This window comes from Melospiza melodia, chromosome 3 (genome assembly GCF_035770615.1).
Source record: "Melospiza melodia melodia isolate bMelMel2 chromosome 3, bMelMel2.pri, whole genome shotgun sequence".
NCBI lineage: Eukaryota > Metazoa > Chordata > Aves > Passeriformes > Passerellidae > Melospiza > Melospiza melodia.
The window spans coordinates 131,283,596-131,306,405 of NC_086196.1; the positions used below are offsets into that span (position 1 = coordinate 131,283,596).

General features: G+C 35.1%; 1 protein-coding gene across 3 annotated transcripts in view; it reads left to right on the forward strand.

Annotated features, from left to right (window-relative positions):
* GRIK2 (glutamate ionotropic receptor kainate type subunit 2) overlaps positions 1 to 22,810 on the forward strand; it is a 359,554-nt gene that overhangs the window by 303,867 nt on the left and 32,877 nt on the right. For all 3 annotated transcript variants that reach the window (XM_063153074.1, XM_063153075.1, XM_063153076.1), the window contains one exon: positions 16,427 to 16,652. In XM_063153074.1, coding sequence (XP_063009144.1) covers positions 16,427 to 16,652 — 226 coding nt within the window. The remainder of the gene's footprint in view (positions 1 to 16,426; positions 16,653 to 22,810) is intronic.

A 22,810-nucleotide genomic window follows, 5' to 3' on the forward strand; every position in this document is an offset into this window, starting at 1 on the left:
AGATACTATTTGTTAAACCTAATTATCTAGTCCACTTAAATTCAGTGTTTCATCTACAATCTGTAAGAAATACATTATAAAAATAAAACCAGACAGAAATATGGTATTTTTATGTATAAACACACAAAAACACAGAGCAAGGGGTGCATCTATATCTGTGTGTAAAGATACATGGACTGATATAATGTTCCCAAGGGCTAAGGACTGGCTAAGTTAGGGATCTGGGAGATGGTGGGAGAAATGCAATGAAGGAAGGAATGCCATCATAAAGAAAAGTGCTTAATATTCAAATTCAGTGAGTTTTTCTATGATTTTATGCTCTCTTTAAAACTGTTTTTAGACTTCACCTCTTCTTTAATAAGAAGAAATAGTGATTATGGGGGTCAAGTACCTCTTTACATGAATGTTACTAGTGACTATAAAGTTGGAGTGTTGGCAGGGAGACATAAAGAAAGGGAAAATTAGGATTTTCATTTAATGTCAACGACATTCTGAAAATAAGTAATGTTTTAAAGATAGGAGTAAAGCTTTGTCCTGGATCATCAGAAAGGATGCTAGAGACTTTGTATGACAACATCATATTGATTATCACTTTAATCTGTTCTTTTTTTTACCTAAAGAAATATTTTAATTTTCTAAATATGCTCCTCACACTGGATTTCTGACAGAGGCAAAATCTTAATTGTCATGGATAGACTATTTAGGATGAAATGCAAACCAAGCAAAATATTCTGTTCAGGGAAATTGAAACATAACACAAACATAGCTTCATAACATTTATTTATTTATTTAAATAAATAAATTTTAGCTTTAAAAATTAAGCTTAAATTTATTAAAAAAAACCCATTATAAAGTTTTAACCATTTTGCACCATGGAGTCATGAATTTCAGGCTAGTCATATAGTTTATATGTTTATAGCAGACCTGACAGTGTTACAATCATGGTTGAACTGGATGTGCCTTCAAAGACAAATCTTTTTCAACCTAAATGATTCTATAATTCTCTGATTCTATGACATAATTTGTTAATATCAGTTCGCCAATACTAATTATTTTATGTGTTGAATAATGCTTTTTAATGAATTAATGAAACATTTCGTAAAATATAGAAATATACTGAATGCCATTAGTCAAGTAGGGTAAGCATATTCCAGGAAGACTAGTAGAAATTTTACCTTTGAGTGTGATCTCATAGGGTTCATAATATTTATATTTGAGTGTTCACAAAAAATCTGTCTTTTATTTCTCACTGATGTTTATTTGTGACCATTGTTTGGACTTCATTCCAAACTAGTCAGCTTAGTCTGGAGTTCTGTAAATGATCTCTGACCTAGGTGTACGTTTTTCATATTCCACAATTGGAATTGGAATATGAATTGGAAAATAAAATTGTCCACCATATCCAATTCATCACAAATTTAGAATACTTATGGAAATTTCATTTTTGAGTGTCTACACAAACTTTTCACATTGTGTGCATTATATACCTTTGAAATATATAACATATCTTCTGCTTTTTTGGACAGTAATTTTAAAGGGAAAACATTTCTGGAAATGTCTGGAAGTTTAGTTTTCTCTTGGCAAATCAGGATCCTGAGACATCAGAAAAATAAGTATAAATTAATTTATTTAGACACAAGTATTAAAAGCACAATAGCTTTAGTTTCATTTCTGAGGGATTATTAGAATCCAGAGAAGTAAATAAAAATGAAGTATAAGCTTACACAATGCTTAGGCAGGATTTTTGAAAAATAAGATGGTTTCAGTGAGCTGGTGTATTTTATATCCATTGATGTGTGTGCTTTGCTAGTTTTATTATCTTTCCAAGCATTAGGTATTTGTTCTAATGAACAATAAAAGTGAAGAAGTAGACTAACTTATAACCCGTAAATTGGTCTAGGAGAGCTGGGTAGACAGTAAGAAATAGCTTAATCATTGTCTTCAAGGAGTTCAAAAGGTTGATCCCAAAGACAAGTAAATGTATGCATGAGCTTGTATTAGTTCCTTCTCCATCATTTGAAATTTCAAGTAAATGGGCTGCCCTGCAATCAAGAAGAAAAGGTACTGCACTGCAGCTATGGCATTTGGTATTGCTTAGATAAAGCCTGTTTAAAGGGAGAGAAAATAAGATTGCCTTAAGCCTCTTGTCAGCTTCCAGTCTGAAGTAAATTCATACATAACAAAAAAAAAAGACTCAAAGGAAATAAAAAAACTGAAAGTGAAAAAATAAGCTGGTCAAAGCAAACGTTTAACATATCTCCTCTCTAGGCATTAATCATACCATACGGGAGTGAGGGTCAAAAGAGTTGAGGCGAACAAGGAGCATTTTGGTGCAGGCAAATGGAAAAAAAGCCAGCTAAGCTAGTGATTTAAAACAGATTGAAAATTTTAAAGTGAGGCATAAAGGTCACAAAATCAGGTTCAGATTGATAAGGCACAGTGGGAAAGTTTTAATGAATTCTCTGTAAATGTTTTTTAAGACAAGCACTCCAGACTTGAATATTGAGATAACAATGAGTTTTTTTTGTCTTACCAGTTGGGAGTTAAGAAAAATTCTAGCAAAAGATCAAACAGAATTATGAAAACTCAGTTTTGAACAAAGGTACTGAACTAAGACTGATTTTACTCACTACTACAGAAAAATAAAATGTTTTTTAATTATTTACTTTTACTCCTGTATTGGAGACAGCAGGGATCCAGTTTTGTCTTTTCAAAATGTTAGCAATCTAACATCTGTAAACAGCAGGGGAGGTGGAATTAAAATAAGAAGTAGAGTCTAAATCCAAGTCATTGTACCTAGCAGAGAAAACAGCGGAGTAATAGAGAAAAATGAAAATAAGTTTTAACTTTTTGTACTTGAAGATATAGACAAAATGGTTATATGAAAAAGATGGGATGAGGAGGGACTGAGGTCATTTGGCTTGTGCAGCCTGGAAAGAGGAGAATGAGGGTATACCTCATTTCAGTTACAGCCTCCTCATGAAGGGAAGTTGAGAGGCAGGCACTGATCTCTTTTGTCACCAGTGACAGAACACAAAGGAATGGCCTGAATCTGTGTGAGGGGAGGTTTAGGATGGATATTAGGCAAATCTTCTTCACCCAAAGTATGGTTGGGCGCTGGAAGTGGTTTCCTAGGGGAGTGGTCACAGCACCAAACCTGGCAGAATTCAAGAAGTATTTGGAGAGTGCTCTTAGGCACATCGTGTGTCTCGTAAGGCAGTCTTGAGCAAAATCTGGACTTCAATGATCTTTGTGATCCCTTCCAATGCAGCATATTCTATGATTTTATGATTCTAGGACTTTTCAGTGTAGCAGAAATCCACTTTGTCTACAAAACATTATGATAAGTAGTATAAAGGGATTCTTACAGGCTATTTGAATACCTTTACTAGAGTTTAAAAGGGAGATCAAAACCAGGAGGAGAGTTTAGCACCAAGACAACACCAGGTCAAGTTTTTCTAGTGTATCACTGGTTAAAGGTATCTATGTAATTTAGTATGAACCATATTAAGTGGAGAGTGAGTAGGACTAAAATCTGGTTGAACTGGCAGGCTCAAAGTGTTGTTGTGAACAGCTTGAAGTCCAATTGGAGATCAATTATAGACAGTTATGCTCTCATGGGGGTATCAGATGGGTGTCCCATACAGATTCACTTATGGTCTGCATGGTAATATCTCTGCAAATTTACAGATGATACAAAACTGAGAGGAGTATTTGACAGGCCAGTGGTTGTGCTGCCTTTTAGAGGAACCTCTACAGGTTGGTGAAATGGTTAGGCAGGAACCTCATGTAGTTCAAAAAAAAGAAAATGTCAAACCCCTGGTGAATTAAAATATCCATCATTAGAAGCGAGGCTGAGAAAGCAGGGTTTTGTTTAGCCTGGAAAAAAAGAAAAATTGTGTGGGAGGAATGTAGACTGATATTTATAAATATGTGATAAGAGGATGTAAAAAAGATGGAGCCAGACTGCTCTATCTTCTGCCAGACTGCTTCACTTCTTTTCAGTGAAAGAAGACAAGGGTGGGCAAAAACTGGAGCATGTTGTCCAGAGGGACTCTGGGGTGTCCATCCTTAGAAATTTTCAAACCCTGGACAATGTCCTAGACAACCTGTTGTACTAAATTTTCTTTGGAACTGGATTTTGGGATAAATTATTTCCAGAGGTTCCTTCCAGCCTCAACAGTTCTGTGATTCCAGGATTCCTGTGGTTATCTGGGACACTGGTACATGGGTCATTCTTTCACAGAACAGGTATGAGCCTCCATAGTTTTATTTTCCTTGCATGTTCTATGTCCATTTGATGGAATGGCCTTTCTTGGAAGAAGTTTAACAAACTGTATTAAGGAAGGGAACAGTGATTGCATCAATAAAACATAGCAATCTGGGTCTCCCTTCCCTTACCAACTTCAGTGTTAGTACTACTCCTTTTGGAATGGATGAGCCATTCCAAATTTTTAGCTTCTTTAATGTATGCTATACATTTTTTAAAAGGCTATGGCTTTGTGCTGGTTTTGGTTGGGATAGTGTAAATTTTCTTTGCAGTAGCTGGTATGGGACTATGTTTTGAGATGAAAATAGTGTTGATAACGCAGGAATATTTTGGTTAGTGCTGAGCAGTGCTTGCCCAGAGCGAAGGCCGTTTCTGCTTTTCACCCTACACCACCAGTGAATAGGTTGGGGGTGCAGAAACAGCTGGGAGGGGACAGAGCAAGGACAGCTGACCCCTACAGAATAAAGGGATATTCCACAGCTTATGGCATCGAGCTCTGCATATAAAGCTGGGGGGAGAAGAAGGAAGCAGGGGCAGGAGCTTGGAGTGATGATGTTTTTCTTCCTAAGTAACGGGAATTCCACATGATGGAAATCTGTTTTCTTGGGGATGGCTGAACATCTTCCTGCCTATGGGGAGTGGTGAATGAGCTCCTTGTGCTTCGCTTGTGCACACAGCTTTTGATTTACCTGCTAAACTGTCTTTGTCTCAAGTCATGAATTTTCTCACTCCTATATTTACAAGTCCCATAAGGATAATAGTTGATAACAAACAAACCCAGAAATATCATGCTGTATGGTTTGGGAACCCTAGAGTATGTAGAGCAAATAAGCAAGTTACTGGGATTTCTTTATTCTTACATTTAGCTCAAAATGAGGAAATCAAATAGAAAGTAAATAGAATGCAAAGAAAATATTATAATGATGTGATTGTGGTTTGTAGATAATTTTTTTGTTTGGTGTTTCTTTAGACATAGTAATTGCCTTCTTACATTTTTGTATTTAAAGTAAAAACACCGCAAGGGATAAAGTTGGCTATAGAATATATTTTCTAGAAAAAACAATCATAGCATTATGGCAAATACTGTCATGATCTGAATAAAAAGCATGGGCTAATTGACAGATGCTATCACATCTGTCATGATGAACATGAATATACTTTTCCCAGACATCTTCAGTAAGTTGTCACCTTCCAAAAATGTTTATTGCAATTTGTCATATAAATATAAACCAGAATCAAATTACAAGAATATACATGGAAATTAATAAGATTAAAATACCTGTCCCTTTGAGAAATGACATTGATTGCTCAGTGTTGACATGTTCTACTGAAGTTAGCTATTGCTAAGATGTAACCATAAAAGTTGATTCAGGTCTTATGACAAGTTCAAAATTGTTTATGGAGCTTTATACTTTAAAGCAAGTAATTTTTCCTTATTAATTTACTCATTGACAGAAAATGTCTTTCACTTATCTGCAGCTATTTCTTTATGTTAAAATGAACTAAGGGTATATCTGTCCAACTGCTGGTCCAGGTGCTCATTGGAAAAATGTTTCGTGTTAATTAGCACATTTTAAACAAACTCAGCAGATAACTGATATTCAAGATAAATATGAAACTATTTCCTTCCTTGCCCAAGCGATTTCATCCACTTTGTTTTGTTTGAAATTGTTTGTATTGCTTTTGCTTCCCTGCTTTGTCTGCTTTTCCTCATGGCATATGCAAGGAAATCATGTTTGTGGTGTTGCTAAAACACATTTTCCAAAACAATGGCTTTCAAACTCATAGGTGATCTCTTTAACCCTATCTGTGAGTAGTGAAGGGGTCAACCAAAGGGCCACACAAAATAATAAAGTCATGATAATGCATTCACAGTGGCATCAGTTGTGTCCTAAAGCAAAATCACAAACACTAGCTGTGCAACTGTTAATTTTTGTCAAACTATGGGGGAGCTAGATGTAGTGGGATAAGTAGTATGATATACAATGCAGAATGAATTAAATGAGTTTTTTGTGCTTTCACTCTATTTTTGTTTTCACTGCCATTTTTTTTCAGTTTTATATAATACATATGAACAACACCGCATTGAGTCAGTCACCACTAAAGTTGTTAGCTTTTAAAATTGAAACTTAATACTTATTTACTTATTGTTTATTGAGGTTTCTAAAATGGTTGCTCATAAATTAGTTTCCATAAAATTCCCTAGAATGAAATTTTCTCAAATATTTCAATTAAAACGAAATAAGGAACTAAATCAAACACTGTAGTCCCAGTTGTTGTTATTATTGGAAACTGCTCAGTAAGATGATTTGATAGCATCCTGAAAAGGCTGGTTTGTTTTCGTAAGCAGATTAGCAGAGATAATAATATAAATTTAGCTAAATTCAACTTAATGGATTCTCAAACTACATCAGAAATTGTGTTTCCCATTAGCTGCTTACTAGATGAATAGCAGAATTACTTTTCTGTCCAATTGATCAATTTGCTGACAGTTTGAAGGAGAAATGGAATGAGGCACAGCTACACCCAGCGATTCCGTGAAGGAAATGTCTAGAACAGTTGGATAATCATAGAATTATTGCATGATTTGGGCTAGAAGAACATTAAAGGTCATCTAGTTCCAATTCCTTATGGTCATTAATAGTGAATTTTCTAGGAGTTATCACATACCAGCCCACACAATTTTTTTCTGATGGCACATAGATTTCCACTAGACCACATCAATACCTTTCAAATATCTGTTCCTTCTCTTGACTGTATTTCGGAACTTGGATGTCACAGGACATAGAGTAATTATTTCAAGCCATGTTTGAAATGTTGCATTATTGATAAAAAAATTCTGCTCTGCCCCCAAAGTGCATAGATTATAAAGTGTTATTGCTTTTACCATGTGCAACTATAAATACATCAATGTTCACTGACGATCACACATGAGATTGCTGCTCAAAATGATACTTTATTTTCCCCCCAAGACTGGTTCTGCACAGTTCAGTTATAAATTCAGGCATCTGTATGAGCAATAATTAAGTAATTGGCATGGGATTAGCCAGAGAAATCTTAGAATAATCTATGGCTAAGTGTTGGTGTATTATTTAACATTAACATGACTGATTTAAATCACTGGGTGGTCAAAGAAGCTGGTAATTTGTTTTCACATTTTCATTCATTGGAAATTTTCAGTTACTTTATTGCTGCTAATTTTGAGCAATTCTTCTGAAAAGAATTCAAATAGAGAAGTCAATAATGCTGGAAAGTGTATTCTTTCCTCCTGTTCTGCCATACACTTGTATGGACTCACTTAGAGATGTCCAAATTACAGGATGCAAGTAAACACATTAATTGTATTTTATTCTAACTTTTGATATGTTGTATGGTTTTATCAGCAATGCAATTTTCTCCATCAATTTCTAGTAAGTTGGGTAGGGGCTCTATATATCAGTACTAAAACATACTCAAAACTGCATCTTATAACTTTGCCATTGTCTGTGTTTTCTGTGCAGATCATTAACAGAAAACATGTAAATTCATTTAGATGTGTAGATGAATTCTTCATCATATATTAATCAAGAACTAGTCTGGCTGAAAAGTTCCTCTGTCTTTTACTGTATCTTTTAATTGCAGATATTTTAGATTATTTTTTAAATTATTTTTATTGTTGGAGGGAAGCAGCTCCTTAAGTGTTATGCTGCTTATCGTCTCAAGTATGTTGTTCAAGAAACTAAAGGTGTTTTAAGATAAAACTGCCAGAATTTTTCCAAGATCTGACAGATTTGCTAACAAAAATTCTTCTGATCAGTATCCCACCACTCCTCTACACCTTTGATAAAAACCACATATGGCATAAATCCTGTTTGCCTGAATTAACTCCAATTTTCTAGTCACCAAGGTCGGAAAAGTACAGAGAAAGACTCAGCTGTTAGCACATATGGTCCAATGTGGTTGGTAATTTACTTTGTGTAATAAGAAAGTACAGAATGCTAAACCCAAATCCCACTGCAAAATACCTCAGTGGTGGCTTATGCTAATGTATAGAAAGCAAATATTTTACATGAACTATTTTGTGAAGAAATACTGAAAATTATTGGACATTTTGGATGTAAAGAGTTTTTTTATGTTTTTCAACAGAACTGATAGGTGAATTTATTGGAGAAAAAACCCCAGCAATCTGTCTGTGCAACAAGGCTCATTTTGATGATTCTCATTACAAATAATAGTTAATACTATTTCTACTCTTTGAATGGTGTTGTTAGGAAAAAAATGACAGTGGAAATTCCACTACATTTTTGAAAACTATGAAGACAGTGAAACAGTATTTATTTTTAACTATGGGGCTTTTTTTTGGAAAAAAAAAAGACCAATAATAATTAATGATCTTTCTATCTCCTGCTCATTCAAAGAGATCTTTGACCAAAGAAATGCTGAGTTTAGTTTCTAATGTTGCCAAATAAGTTTACTAAATCTCAACAGCAACAATGTTTTGAGCATAGCACATATTAATTTTGCTTTGAATATTGCACAAACATCTCTCATACAGGTATGGATGCTGTGAGAATATGTCTGTTAAAATGTGGCATTGTGACAATTCTGGCTCTTTTATAGGTAATATTTAAAGTAATATTTGTGACCTTCATGCACAGTTGCAAAGATAAAATTGTGCAGGCAGTGCTTTTGGAAAATGGGATTGTTTTCAGATACAGTGCAAATGTAGTGTGGATTTCTGTACATGCAATTTGTATCTCAGAACAGGCAGAGTGAGCAGAAATAAGTTTATCTTTACAAACATCAAGAATATAGGATATGCTTTATAAACAGACGAGGTTTTATTAAATTCTTATTCCTACTTATAAAGGTAAAAACCTGCAGAAGTGTGAGATATATGACACTTGTCATCTTCCACAGCATTTTACAAGAAGAACTCTTGTGATGTTAGTTATTATTCAGTAGAGGATTATATATCATTCTGGTATAAAAGGCAAGAAAGTCTTCTGAAATCCATTAGCGATTTTGGAGCTATGAAGGCTTTACCTATTTCCAGGTCAAAGCTGATAGCAAAAACTTATTTCAATAGCATTAAAGTTTGGGGTTTTTTAACCATAGGTTACATGAAATATTTAACATTTGTTCAAAATCTTTGGGTTTTAAAACAAAAAGTCAGCACAATCAGGGCAAGAGTGAAAACGTCTTTCTCTGAGCACTACATTTTTCATTCCTTGTAGCTCTATTCTTGGCAGAAACACCTTTCCTCTTTTCATTTGTGCTCTATGGACCATAAAAACTGCCGTTATGGAGGAGAGAACGCTGTATGCATTACTTTTATTGTTTTTATGCTGACACAACAAAATCTAAATTGTCTGGTTCACTTAGGGGTTTTCAGGCCTCAGCGGTTCTGAAAAAATAGGGGGGAAAACTAAAAAAAAAGTAGGAAAATAGTACTCTGATGCCAGAGTGTTATAGTGAGTGAGACCAGGATGAAAAGAGAGTTTCTTTTGCTTTTTTCTGTGATGACTTAGAAGAAGCTAGTCTAGTAGTTCTAGGAGACAATCAATAAAAAATATTTTATTAAAGAGATTGGTATTTATAGCTACTTGCTAAACTGTTCAAAGAATTAGGTGATACACAGAAGCCCACTTGAATTAAGTTCATCTGTTCAGTGATAGAGCACAGCTAAGCTGATTTAAATCTGGACTGTGCATGGCATTGTATTATCGTGTGGAGGTGTCAGGTGCAGATATGCAATTAAGACCAAATTGTGTTTTACACATAACTCAGCTATGTCAAGATCAGTAATAATAATGCTTTAGTTGCCTCAATAAAGCACTTCTGGAATGTAGAATTAGCTAAGACTTATGAAAAACTAGAAATTGTTTTGGTCATTAAAACAAATTTAAATGTACTATTTAAAATAAACTATCTTCAACACAATGTCTAGTGGTTAATGAAAGCTAAAAGTTAAGTGTTTAAAGCTAAAAAATTAATAAGTGTCATCTTTTATTTGGATTCCTGTATTTATCATTGCTTATATTCTTATATTACCGTTTAGTTCAGAAGTCCCAGTTATGGATTGTTGTTGGGCACTTCAGAAACATTGAGTTGTTTGGAGAAAACAGTACCTCTTCCAAAGAATTCAGTTACATATTAAGAACTGGGAGAGGTGGATCAGTGTACACAGATATGTATTACAGAAACAATAGCTATATGAAGTACACAATGGAGAAAACACATCATCATTGATAGGTATTGAACAGTAGCAATCAACCTTTACAAATTTCCATTTGGTGAGACTACAGGCAAGTGAACAGTGTATTTATGTTTCTGTACAATTTATTTTATTATACTGTTCAAATTCTTTTGGATAGCACTTTCTTTGACTTTTGCTGTATTTATAATTCAGGAGAATTGCAGGATACATTAGGCTGTTTGTTCTCTCAGTTTTAAGCTTGTCACACAATGATTTGAAATGTATTCTATTAATTAACTTTGTTGATCTCTCTATTAATGTACTAATCTTCTGTGGCCTAAAATACTGGAGACATATCCCAGGTGTTTTAGAATATCTATAAGCATTAAGACGATTGAATACAACATTTGTTTCACCGAAATTTGACATCTAACCTTCTTATGTTTCGAAAAAATCTTGAGCTACATTAGTGCTTTTGCCATTATTAAGAACATCAGCAATGTATTTTCTAGTTTATTTCATAGCTATGTAGATTTAGGTTATATGTCAAAACAAAATGTCAAACCTACAAAGAAGAATAAGGAATGAATAAAATAGCTTACTATAGGAACAGTTAAGTTTGGATTCCTATACTTTTGTTCGGGATTTCCAAAGGGTCGTGTATGAAAAAATTAGGATATGAGTCCATTTGAGTTTCAGAGGAATGAAGAGGGAAAAAAAGTCAAGAAAACACACTCCTCCAGATAATGATGTGTTTGCCTTTGGCTTGATGCATGAACCAGATAAATTCATAATGCTTTTGAGGTTTGTTTGGTTTGTTTCTTTTGTTTTCACTTTTTTTTCCCCCCAAAACAGGAAATTTTTTTGTTTGTTTGTTTGTTTTCTTGAAATTGCTCAAGGTCAAAATTCGAAGTCTCGAGAAACTCCCTAATTACTGTACATAAGGTCATGCTGATAAAGGATCAAAGAAATCAATGAGAACACAAAGTTTGAAGGGCTCTCTAGAGGTTCCTTACTCTTGTTAGAGGAGATCTGCTTTCCTAGTTGAAACCATAGTGTGAGATTAACTTATTCAGGGTGCATGGTGCTAGATTTATTTATTCAGTCACATTAAGCTGTCTCAAATATTTCCAGTAAGCTGATTCTATGACTTCTCTGAACTACATGTTCCAATACTTAGTTTTTCTCATTGTGAAGAATTTTTTCCGTTCACTCAGAGAATTTCCCATTAGAAGCACTGGCTATTGCCTCTTATGCTGTCCCCACACATCCTAATGAGGAGACTACCTTCAGCTTTTCTCTAACATTTTCTTTAGGTAATGGAAGAAAGTGATTAGATTCTCTGTAAGCCTTCTATTCTAGGAAAAACACCATTTTATATAAATCTTTCTTTTTAAGTTAAGATCTCCAATCTTCTGATCACTTTGGTGGGCACTGTCTAATTTTACCATTTCTTTGAACTCAGAGAATGAAAACTGGACAGATCATTCTTGGTGCAGCTTGAAAAATTCCAAGTGTTGTGGATTAATCATTTCCCTCGTTCTGGGTTTGGCTATAGTCTGCTGATATTGCCTGCAGTCTGCTTTCCTGCTGCAGAGAGGCTGCTTAGTTATGTTCTGCTAGCTGTCTTCTTGGCACCATAAATCCTTCTCAGCAAAGATTCACTCCCACCAGCCAGTTCCCAGCCAGTATCACTTTTTTGCAGCATAGACTTTGAATTTATCTTTCTTAAATCTCATACATTTCCTGTTATACTAATTTCCAAGCCTTTTGTGACCTATCTGCATGGTAGCTCTTTCTTTCAGTGTTTCTGCCTCTCCTCTCTGTTTCATGTCCTCCACAAACTTGATGAGGGTGCTTTCAGTACCATTTTCCCAACTGCTTGTAGAGATACTTAGTAGTATCAGGTCTAGGACTGACCATTGAGGCAGTCAAATCTTGGCAAGATGCTGATCTGGCTAGAGATGTTAAACATGACTTTCTTTGCCATTTCTCTACCTGTAGCTGCTCCATCTGCCCAGTGCTTATCCTTACAGGTTGTCATCAAAGATATTTTGAGAGACCATGTTGAACACCTTGATAAGGCTCATTTGTATTGATTTTTTTGAAATCTCTCTTCATATGTCATTCTTTGTTCAGTGCAAATGTGAAAGTGATGAGCTTGGTGAAGTCATTCAGAAGTGACTCTTCATAGTTTGCCCATTCCATAAGGTCAGCATGAATGGCCATTGTTCCTTTAGCTTTAAACAAATCCATGAATCAACTTTAAGAAAAGTGACTTGTGTCCACTAAGCATGAAACACTCAGGAAAACAAAAGTCACAAAGCTGTTAGACTCTTAGAGAATTCTATTAGTATTAGTAGTAGGATTGGGAATCTGTGGGTTTTTTTCCTCACATAATAATTGTGATGATGTAATTCTCATGTGGTGGAGAATACTTTCATAAAATATATCAGTACTGGGTTGCTGATTTTTTTTACTTTTTTTTTTCAAAATTTTATCTTAATAATCTTCAATCTTCCCTTAGTTACTACAGACTCTTTTGAGTTTAAATATTGCATTGGTGAAAGCAAAGCTGAGGCATTTTCTGTAGCACCTAAATGCTTTTAGAAGCCAGGAAAGAATTTGCAAGCTATCATTAAAATAAAAACCTCCATTAATGGATCTGTAATTTTTCCTTCATAGAAAAATGTCAGAATTAGCCTGGCACATTTTTACGGTGCATTTATCCACTCTTGATTTGTGCTATGAAGTCTGCTCCCATGTACTTTGATCCTTGTTTATTCTGTCATATTTTCAACATTCTGATATTTTTCTAACCTTGTGGTCCAGAGTCCCGCTGCTCAGATATTTCTTTCCAAGCCAGTGCTCCAGGATGGAGCAGTAAGTAACACATTACTGACAATGACTCATTCTGTTTCCAGACTCATATTTATACATAGCATTAGACTATGACTAACTTAGAGCCTTTGCCATGGTTCCATTTGTGGTCCCTGACAAGCACAGTTATCTTCCAAGGATGTTTAATTCATGAACGCTGAGTGTGACACTGACAGTATCCTCTGAATGTCATCTGTGAGAGCTAGCATTTTATGCATCAGGTTTGATGCTGAGATGAGTTTCTAGATTTGCTTAATCTTTTCATTTCCAGCTTTCCTATTAGTTAGTTCTCTTTTTTCTTCCAGTGAAATTCAAGGCATAGGCAGCTTTCTTACGTCTTCAGCATTCCTGAGGGAACACAAGCATGGTAAACCATGTCACCACGAGTTATCTCATGCAAACATCATTTCTGGCTGATTTCAAGTTGGGTTGGATTTCCTGACAGTGATTTCCAGTTAGATGAAACAATATGGTGAACTAAGCCAGATAAAATAATACACTTCATTGATGGAGTGTATAGGTTGATTAACCAGATTGATTTGCACACAGTGAAGGAAGGTGGAAACGTAATGTAAATTGTAGCATCTGCTTCTAACAGTATGAATGATACAGTCATAACCACAGGAAGCATGTTGGAGTGTCATTATATTTAATTCAATGTCAAATGGGCCCCTGATGCTTTTCATTGTTCTGACTTCTTGATTTTCATCAATGAGTCCACTGAGTATTTTGGCAAACACAGGATAACTATTTGTGATTATTTTTTCCTAAATCAAATGACGAAGGTTTTTTAATTTAAGATTGAAAAAAAAAATAAATCTCTTGTACATTAAAAAAAAGCAAACATAGGGTTCAAAATTAGAATGGCCCTATTCCCTGGCATAATTTCAGCTTTTAGAGGTGGAAGAAAGTAGTGTAAAAGCATTCACTTTTTGTGCACTTTCTGTCATCCTTGTCAACTTTACAGTGGTGAGCCCTGTGCACCAGTATTCTAGCTTTTGTGTTCTCTTCTTCATTAATAATATGTAGACTGTTTTAATGTTTTCATTTCATTTTAATTATTTCAGTAAATGAGCTGTCCTGTGCAGGAGCTTTCTCTGATTTTGTTGATGACTTTTTTCCTTTTCTTTTCAACAGTAACAGCTCTTCATCCTAGCTCATTAAATCAGTCATCATAATACGAACACTCTGTCCTTTAAAGGATATTGTATTTTTTTTCACGTTCTAATGATTGAGTAGAAAGCAACCATTCCCCTTGCTAATATTTTTTCATCCTTGAGTTTATTTTTTTCTCGATAAAAATAGAAAAATACATATGTATTACGTATGTAATAGTAACAGTTCCTTCTATTTTTTTTTCTTGTTGTATCTCTTTTGCCTTTTCCTTGCTCCCCCCACCATGTGTCAGCAATGGTATCTAACCATTTGCTAGAATTTTTTTCTCTGCCACTGTTTTATATTTCTCAGATTACTTATTGTAGCTAAAATATTTACTAGGGTACAGACTATACGATAAAATAATTAAATAAGAGTTCTTGGTAAAATTTTGCAAATATTGAAAAACATTTATTTCCACCCTGTCTCCATTATACATTAACTTAGATTCCTACAGAGCTGATATTCATTTCTTGAAGTATATTATGCTACAATGAAATATTAAATGCTTGCAAGAGTTATTTGATTGAAAACAAAACAAAACAAAAAAAAAAACTACGAGGAGAGACCCTATGTGCAAAATTCAGAGCCCTAAAAGTATTCAGTTTTGTTAGCATTGACACAAGACTCAGCTCAAATGCTTGATTTCTCAAGTCCCCAGACGTAGTGAAAGAGCTCTTGGATTGTATTTCGAAGGGGTACATAGCAACCTCTTTTTTCTAAATAAATGTTCTTTTTCATTCCACATACACTGCAAATTCTCTTTTGGGTCAGAATTTCTGTCTGTCAGTCATCTGAACTTCAGACATGTTTGCAGTGTCAATCTTTGTTTAGTATTTCTTCCATATCTGATGGCAGAAATATGTTTAAGGGTGACATCAAAAGATGAAAGACACTTTTAAAAGTCTGATTATGCTACCATTTATGTGATATTTCTACATTTTATTTACAAGGCAAAATATAACATTACAGAACACTTTCTGATACATCTTGAGTTTGCAGTGTTATTAAACAGATGAGACAAATGTGGTGTAAAAGCTTCAGTATGTCTAATAAGTTAAGTTTATCCAGTCATTATGATCTCTTAAGGACTGTGTTTTACAAAAAGGAGAGAAGGAAATTACCTTCTTTTTAAAACAACTCAGGTGAAATAAAGGAAGCAACTCCTCTTGAAGCATCAACTTCTTCCAAACTACTGACTCCTTTGTCCCAAATTACTGACTCCTTTCCTACCACAACAGTTCTTTGTATTCTGAAAATATTAAATCACAAAACACATATTAATTTTTAGGACTTCCAGTTATCCATTTCTGTAAGGCAAGCTAGCCTTATTATGACCTGAGAGTGATATTACCTCTCACCTAAAATTTTTCTCCAAATATTTTTGTCATGTATGGTAGGTAAAATGTTATCTGTCCTCTCCTTCTCAACTGTTTTCTCCATACACTGTCATCTGTGAGCGCTTTCATTACTTCAGATTGCCACGCTATGCATGATGTTTTCAGAACTGTTCAGCTGAGTGATTGAAATAAGAGTAAAATTTCACTTCTGCCAGAATCCACAGATTCTCCTACAAAACTTAACAACATAGTTTATTATCTTTTCTAGAGTGAAATGCTTAATAGTTTTCCTCTGACCTAAAGTACTTGTAGGCCTTCCTCCTGCATAAAAGCATATAAACAATAAAAACTGATCAACGACAGATATTTCACATTGAACAGTCTGGACTGTCCAGACAAACTGGACTGTCCAGATTTTATTTTTAAATGGAGAAGATGAGAAGTACAAATGAGATGAAAGACACAGATATCCTTAGAAAATTGCCTTGGTAAAACATGATGCAGTAAAATCCGAGAGGAGAGCAATGTGCAAATTGAGAATTTGCTTTCACTCATAGAGGCACATTATTCTTAGTCATATTGCATTTAATATTTGTCTTTCAGAAATCCAAAATCTCCACTTATGACAAGATGTGGGCCTTCATGAGCAGCAGGAGGCAGTCAGTACTTGTCAAAAGTAACGAAGAAGGAATCCAACGCGTGCTTACCTCTGATTACGCATTTCTAATGGAGTCCACAACCATTGAGTTTGTCACACAGAGGAACTGTAACCTAACACAGATTGGAGGCCTGATAGACTCCAAAGGTTATGGCGTTGGAACTCCCATGGGTAGGTGTTCTCTTTTCATTAATCTTAGTTCCTGCACCAGTATGGGAAACATCCCATACGCTGTTCCTTTCTCTACATTGCCAGCATTTACCTTTATTTTCTTTTTCCAACCAGGCACAATACATATTTTGTTAAATTTTATGGACTTTATTGTATTTTCCAAAAAGAAAACTGTTATTACTTTATAAATAGATGTATATTTTCATATGATAAATTTGTCTTACATGGCGCCTTCCATATATTCAACAATAACAACAGTACTGTTCAGTACTTTATTTTATTAAAAAAAAAAGTTTTAAATATTTTGATCTCTGTGTTTAGAGAATGAAGTCCTAGAAGTGGAAGGCTGGCATGAGCAAGTGGGGCTGAGTCTTTTAAAGAGGGCTAATTGCTGAGATTGCTAAAAGAGGAGGAAAAGATTCCATACTATGCCACAGACAAAGCAAATATTGATTTACCCTTGTGGAATATGGGTTTGCATATTGGCTGGAAATTCTAATCCTTTAAGTATTTTCCAAGTCAGCTGCTTTTTACTAAGTACAAAACTTTAGTTGTTAGATTAAAAGCCAACTACAGGTATTAGTTTGGTTGTAGCCTGGCTCCTAGAATCCACAGAAGGGGCTTCAGCAAGAACTGGGTGCAGTAATTTTTTAAGGACATGAGGTGAAGATCCAGCATTAAATTTCAGGATAGATGGGAATAAAAATGGTGTCACACAGAGACTGCGAGTACCACACAATAATTCCACTTAATATTATAAGGTGGTTCTATTGACTTATTAATCAGGTAAGTATTTATTTCAACATCATTTTAAACAAGAATTTATCATTTTTTCATTGATGTGGATATTTTTTTATTTTTTTTCAGACAGGTCTTAAATTTGGTACTGTTTTTATCTGTGTTAATAACATATGTTATATCATTGCACTGGGAAAGTTGTGTCCAGTACTATAATTAAAGCACATGGAAAGGAATTTTAAGAAAAAAAGTTTACTGCAATATCTTGGATAAAGAAGTACCTAGTATTATCAAACGCAGATTTGCCTATATATTGGATATATGTACTGCTGCTTCAATCTCTGAAATTTTCACTATTTCAGTAATTTTCTATGTAACAGACACCTGCTGAAGAAGTTATGATTCTGTTCACTCTGCCTTTGAAGTTTGTTGTTAGGAATATAGATTTGATTCATACCAATTTTTCCACCCCGTTCTATTGTGGCTCTTGTGTTGCTGAATACATTCTACAGATGTGCAAATGACAGAATTGACAGAACTTCAGACCTGCTGGTCATTTTGGCATCTTATATTTTCTTATTTATAAACCTTTGTGTTATTTTGAGTATAAAGCCCATATTTCATTTAGGTTTAGTATGAAAAAAATCAAATCTTAGGGATATTTTATAATCTTTATATAAGCTGCATGCAAACTTGTGAAGCATCTGAGGCACGCCCCAGAATTTTAAGAGAACGTTGAAATGTCAAACTGATAGAAATCAGAGAGACCAAAACCCTCTAAAAATTGTTCTGTTTATGTGTAAGTCAGAGAAGCATCATAAACACCAGGGAAAACATCTTTAAAACAATGATAAATTCAGGATCAGAATTCTGGAGTTTAAGTTTAGGGGAAGAAACACTAAATGTAAAGAGCCAAGGCAGTTGAGTAAACTTTCTGTAGGTCTTTGTTCCCTACTTTATATGGGGACAGGAGGAACTATTTCTTTACTAATTTTGAGTCACATCAGAGACATTATTCAGCTCTTATTCATCCACAAGATTCCAAGTAACAAAAAATTATCTGTGTCAAGAGAAAAAATAGTGTTGTACAAGGGGGTATGTGAGCGGACAGTTGTCTTGAATCAAGATGAAACAAATAGAGGACATACCTGCAGGAATCAGCAATCACCAAAGGAGGTAAAATAAGAGTTAAAAACAGTCTTGAACTTAACAAAAGCAGTTAAAGAAAGATCTGAAAAAAAGATGACAGCTTCATAAGGGGAAATAGAACAAAATGTAAAATAGGATGTAAAGTAAAATTTTTCACAAAAGAAATGAAGATAGAAAAAAACAGCATCTGGGGCTTTCCCAAAACAACTAAGAATGAGATTAATCCAATATTTCAGCAGTATCTATGAAATGCTGTTGAGAGAACTGACATTTATAATGGGTTTATATCCTGTGTATTAGGTGCACAGTCTCAGAAGAAAAGGATTGTGCAGCCTCTGCTAGAATGATGCATAGTTTGCACATACATTTGAAAGGAATCCTTATGAAGAAGCATTTCCATGATGTCTGTCAGAATAGTTTTGTTAAATATTTTGCTTTATGGGAGCTAAAAAGTATTACAGAGCAGTGGATAATGCAAAATATTCTCATGCATTATAGCTAATCTCATTTCTAGAGGGAAAATAATTCTAGAGACTTTAAAAGAACTAATGACTTGGTTATATCTATAGAAGTAGATTACATCATTATTTAATGACTATGAAAGGAGTTTATAGACATGGAACTGAGTAATATCTTTTTAGAGTTAATAATCCTACAAGTAACTTGTCAAGTGCTTGGAAAACTGCAGTGTAATGGTTTCACATACAAAGTATACGCTACTGCTTTTGCCTGTTTGGGAGGCAACATGTCTACAAGAACAATACAGAACTACTTGCATTTATAGAATCATAGAATCACAAAATATGCTGTGTTGGAAGGGACCCATCAGGATCGTTGAGTCCAATTCACGACCCTGAACAGGACACTCTAAAAATCCCACCACGTGCCTGAGAGCATTGTCCAAACACTTGAACTAAGACAGGACAGATGCTGTGGACACTTCCTTGGGGAGCCTGTTCCAGTGCCCAGCCACCTTCTGGATAAATAACCATTTCCTGATATCACACCTAAGTGCCCCTGATTCAGCTTCATGCTGTTTCTAGTCTTGTCACTGGTCATCAAATTGATCTATACCTGCCCTGTGTCTTCTCCTCATGAGGAAGTTGTAACTGCAATGGGGTCTCCCCTTCATCTCCTCCAGGCTGAACAGACCAAGTGACCTCAGCTGCTCCTCATAAAGTTTCTCCTCCAGACTCTTCACCACCTTGGCGGCCCTCGTTTGGATGCTCTCGAATGGTTTAATGTCTTATATTGTAGTGCCAAAACTGCCCCCAGCACTCGAGGTGAGGCTGCCCCAGTGCAGAGCAGGACAATCCTCTTCCATGCCCAGCTCTGATGCTGAGCCTGATGCCCCCCAGGACACCACTGGCCCTCCTGGCTGCCAGGGCACTGCTGGCTCATGTTCCACTTGCCATCAACCAGGACTCCCAGGTCCCTTTCCACAGTGCTGCTCTCCAGACTCTTTTTCCTTAGTCTCCACACACAACCAGGGTTGCCCCATCCCAGGTGCAGAATCCAGCACTTGTCCTTTTTAAACTTCATGTGGTGTTACAGGCATCGTGTTGGGAAGATATATATGTCATCTGCAAAACTTACAAAAACTACAATTTATCACCAAGAACTTCTGCTTGAAATTGCAGATGTCTTTGCACATAAGGTTAAATTTGCAGGAATCATTTGTCACAGATCTTATGTTGACTGCAGTAGAAAGGATACGGTTACTTTTGGAGAGCAGCACCAAATAAAGTAGGTGCAACATATCTTGATTATTTTGAAGACAACTGAATAATAATTAGTGAAAAAATAAATTGCTTGAGTTTAAGCACCTACAAGAAAAAGATCTAAAAGCTTTCCAAACAGAAAAGTATTCTATCAGTTTATGACAAGATAATCACTTGGAAAATGCAGCCAAGAAAATATAGCACCAATTTAGAGTACTGCAGTAAAGGTTCTTTGCTCACGATGTTAATATTTTCAACTTAGAGAAAGAAAGTTGCACAAGATTAGGAGAAAAAACCTCAAAAAACTGTGGATCAGGAAGTACATGGGTATCAATTCCTTCCCAAAAAAAACTGGAGAAGCAAATTATGAGTTTACATGATTATTTTAATTCCTCTAAAAGCATTAGCGAAGTAAAGAAAGTTTAGATTGCAAAAACTTTGAGGAAGGAAGTTGAAAAGAATGTACTTATGGCACAAAATGGGATTGTCAGAATCAGCACACATCTTTAAAATCAACAAGATACAGTGATACTTGAAGTCGGTGTAAAGCAGAATTCTGTATGGTATGTTCGGGGTAGTGAAATATAAACTAGGGAGAGTGAAATATGAGCTAGGGAGAATTTGGTAAATTATGCATACAATGCCTGATTCTCATGATGTAAGTTTTTAAATTAAAGTTTTGTATGCACCACAATTCATTTTTGGTCAACCACTTCTGATGCTAGGGTAAAAACCCCCTTGATTTATAAGGAAAAGGGATCAACAGACCTGGGATGAGATGCCTTATAGCAACTGATACTTCGGAGCAGATAAGGGAGAACCTTGTAATGGGTTTTGTTTATTTTGTTGTCTATCTTTGCAACATTGTTTATAGCTTTGTAACCAAGAGTAAAATAGTTGCTTCACTAGAGAAGGTTTGTTTGAATTTTTTTTTTTTTTAATTTTCCAGTCTGAAGATCCACATGCAAGGGGTTTTTATTTGTTTTATTCTGGCATTTTTAATCAGGAAGCACTATTTTGCCAGGTGTGTGTTCTTCATCAGTGAATTATAAGGAAAATGATTTGCATATCATTGCCGACATGGTGTATAGTTGCTTTCTAATTTCTATCATATTATAATAATATATATAGATATTTCCCACAGTTATCAATTAGAAATGCACTTGAGTGTCTTTAAGTGGTTGGAATTTGTCTTTGTAGGGGCATTCACCTCATCATCCAATATTGATGTTCAAGGGAGGAATGACGAGTGGGAAGGAGGGAAGAAGAAAGAGAGTGAAAAGACACAAAAAGACAATTAATAAAGTGGGAATGGGAGAGGAGGAGGGAGGGAGAACAAACCCTTTGGGTATGCAGGGCAACTTATGCTTTCCATTACAGATAAACTGAAGTGTTTATTACCATTTGAAGTGGTTTCAATTTCCCATTTCATCATCATGCTTGTTTAAAATTTGGGGTTGTTCTTGAATATAGCCCAGTTGAGTCTAAATTTACAAATACAATGAGCTCCTAAACATTTATGATACATCCAAATGCTTATGGTCATCCTATCAAGCAGATATTGTAGCATTATTTTCAAGAAAACCGGGACTATCCAGTAATCTACTTTTTATGTCCTACTGAAATACAGTTAATGGGAATTTCCTATGGTCAACATGCTGTAAAACACAGTAATATTAAGTGACAAATGCTATGTTACAATGAATATTTATTAATGTATTTGCTAATGTGAACCACATGGAAGGTTAGAAATGTAGCTTTTATACACTTTATGTTAAAGCCTTAATGCTCTGTGAAACTACTTTCTCCATTTCTTGGGTATTTTTTGGGGGGGTTTTTGTTTGTTTTTGTTTTTGTTTTTGTTTTTTTGGGGGTTTTTTTTGGTTTTTTTGTGTGTTTTTTTTTTTTTTTTTTGTTTTGTTTTGTTTTGTTTTGTTTTTTTATTTTTTTCCTTTCAGTTTTCTACTTTCCAATTGGAAGAAACGCAGTTGAAATAATCTTTTGGAAAAATCATACTTCATCTCTCTGGATGGTGTTTCAGGTTCTTATTTCTTTTCTAAATTCCTCTCTCTTCAGCATGTTTGACAGCAGGCTATTTCCCATCTGGCTTGGGCAGATTTTCTTCTGAATTGCCATTTGCTTCAGTGTTGAACCTGGAGCACATAGATGGCTGACAAGTGAATATTTGGGACTGATTCCACATGAATAGCTCTACTGAGCATGCACCTTTCAGACAATCTGCCTTTACGTGGCAGATGAGGAGTATCCTGTCGGTACATGCCAGACGAACTCTGTGTGTGTGGAGATGTATGCAAAGTAATGCCTTTGACATTCTGAAAATGACAAATGGTGTGTGTAAGTAATCTTGAAAATTGCATAAATTTCTTCTAGCTCTTGAGAAATGGAAAATAGTATATAGCTATGGTGCATAGACGAAATTAGAGCTAGTCATTTCTCTAATGTTTCTCTGTTGCTGAGCTGCAGAAAATTGCATATTTAGATTAAGAGGGGGCTTTAGTGGTGTAGCAGTGATGTTCCTAAAACACCTGA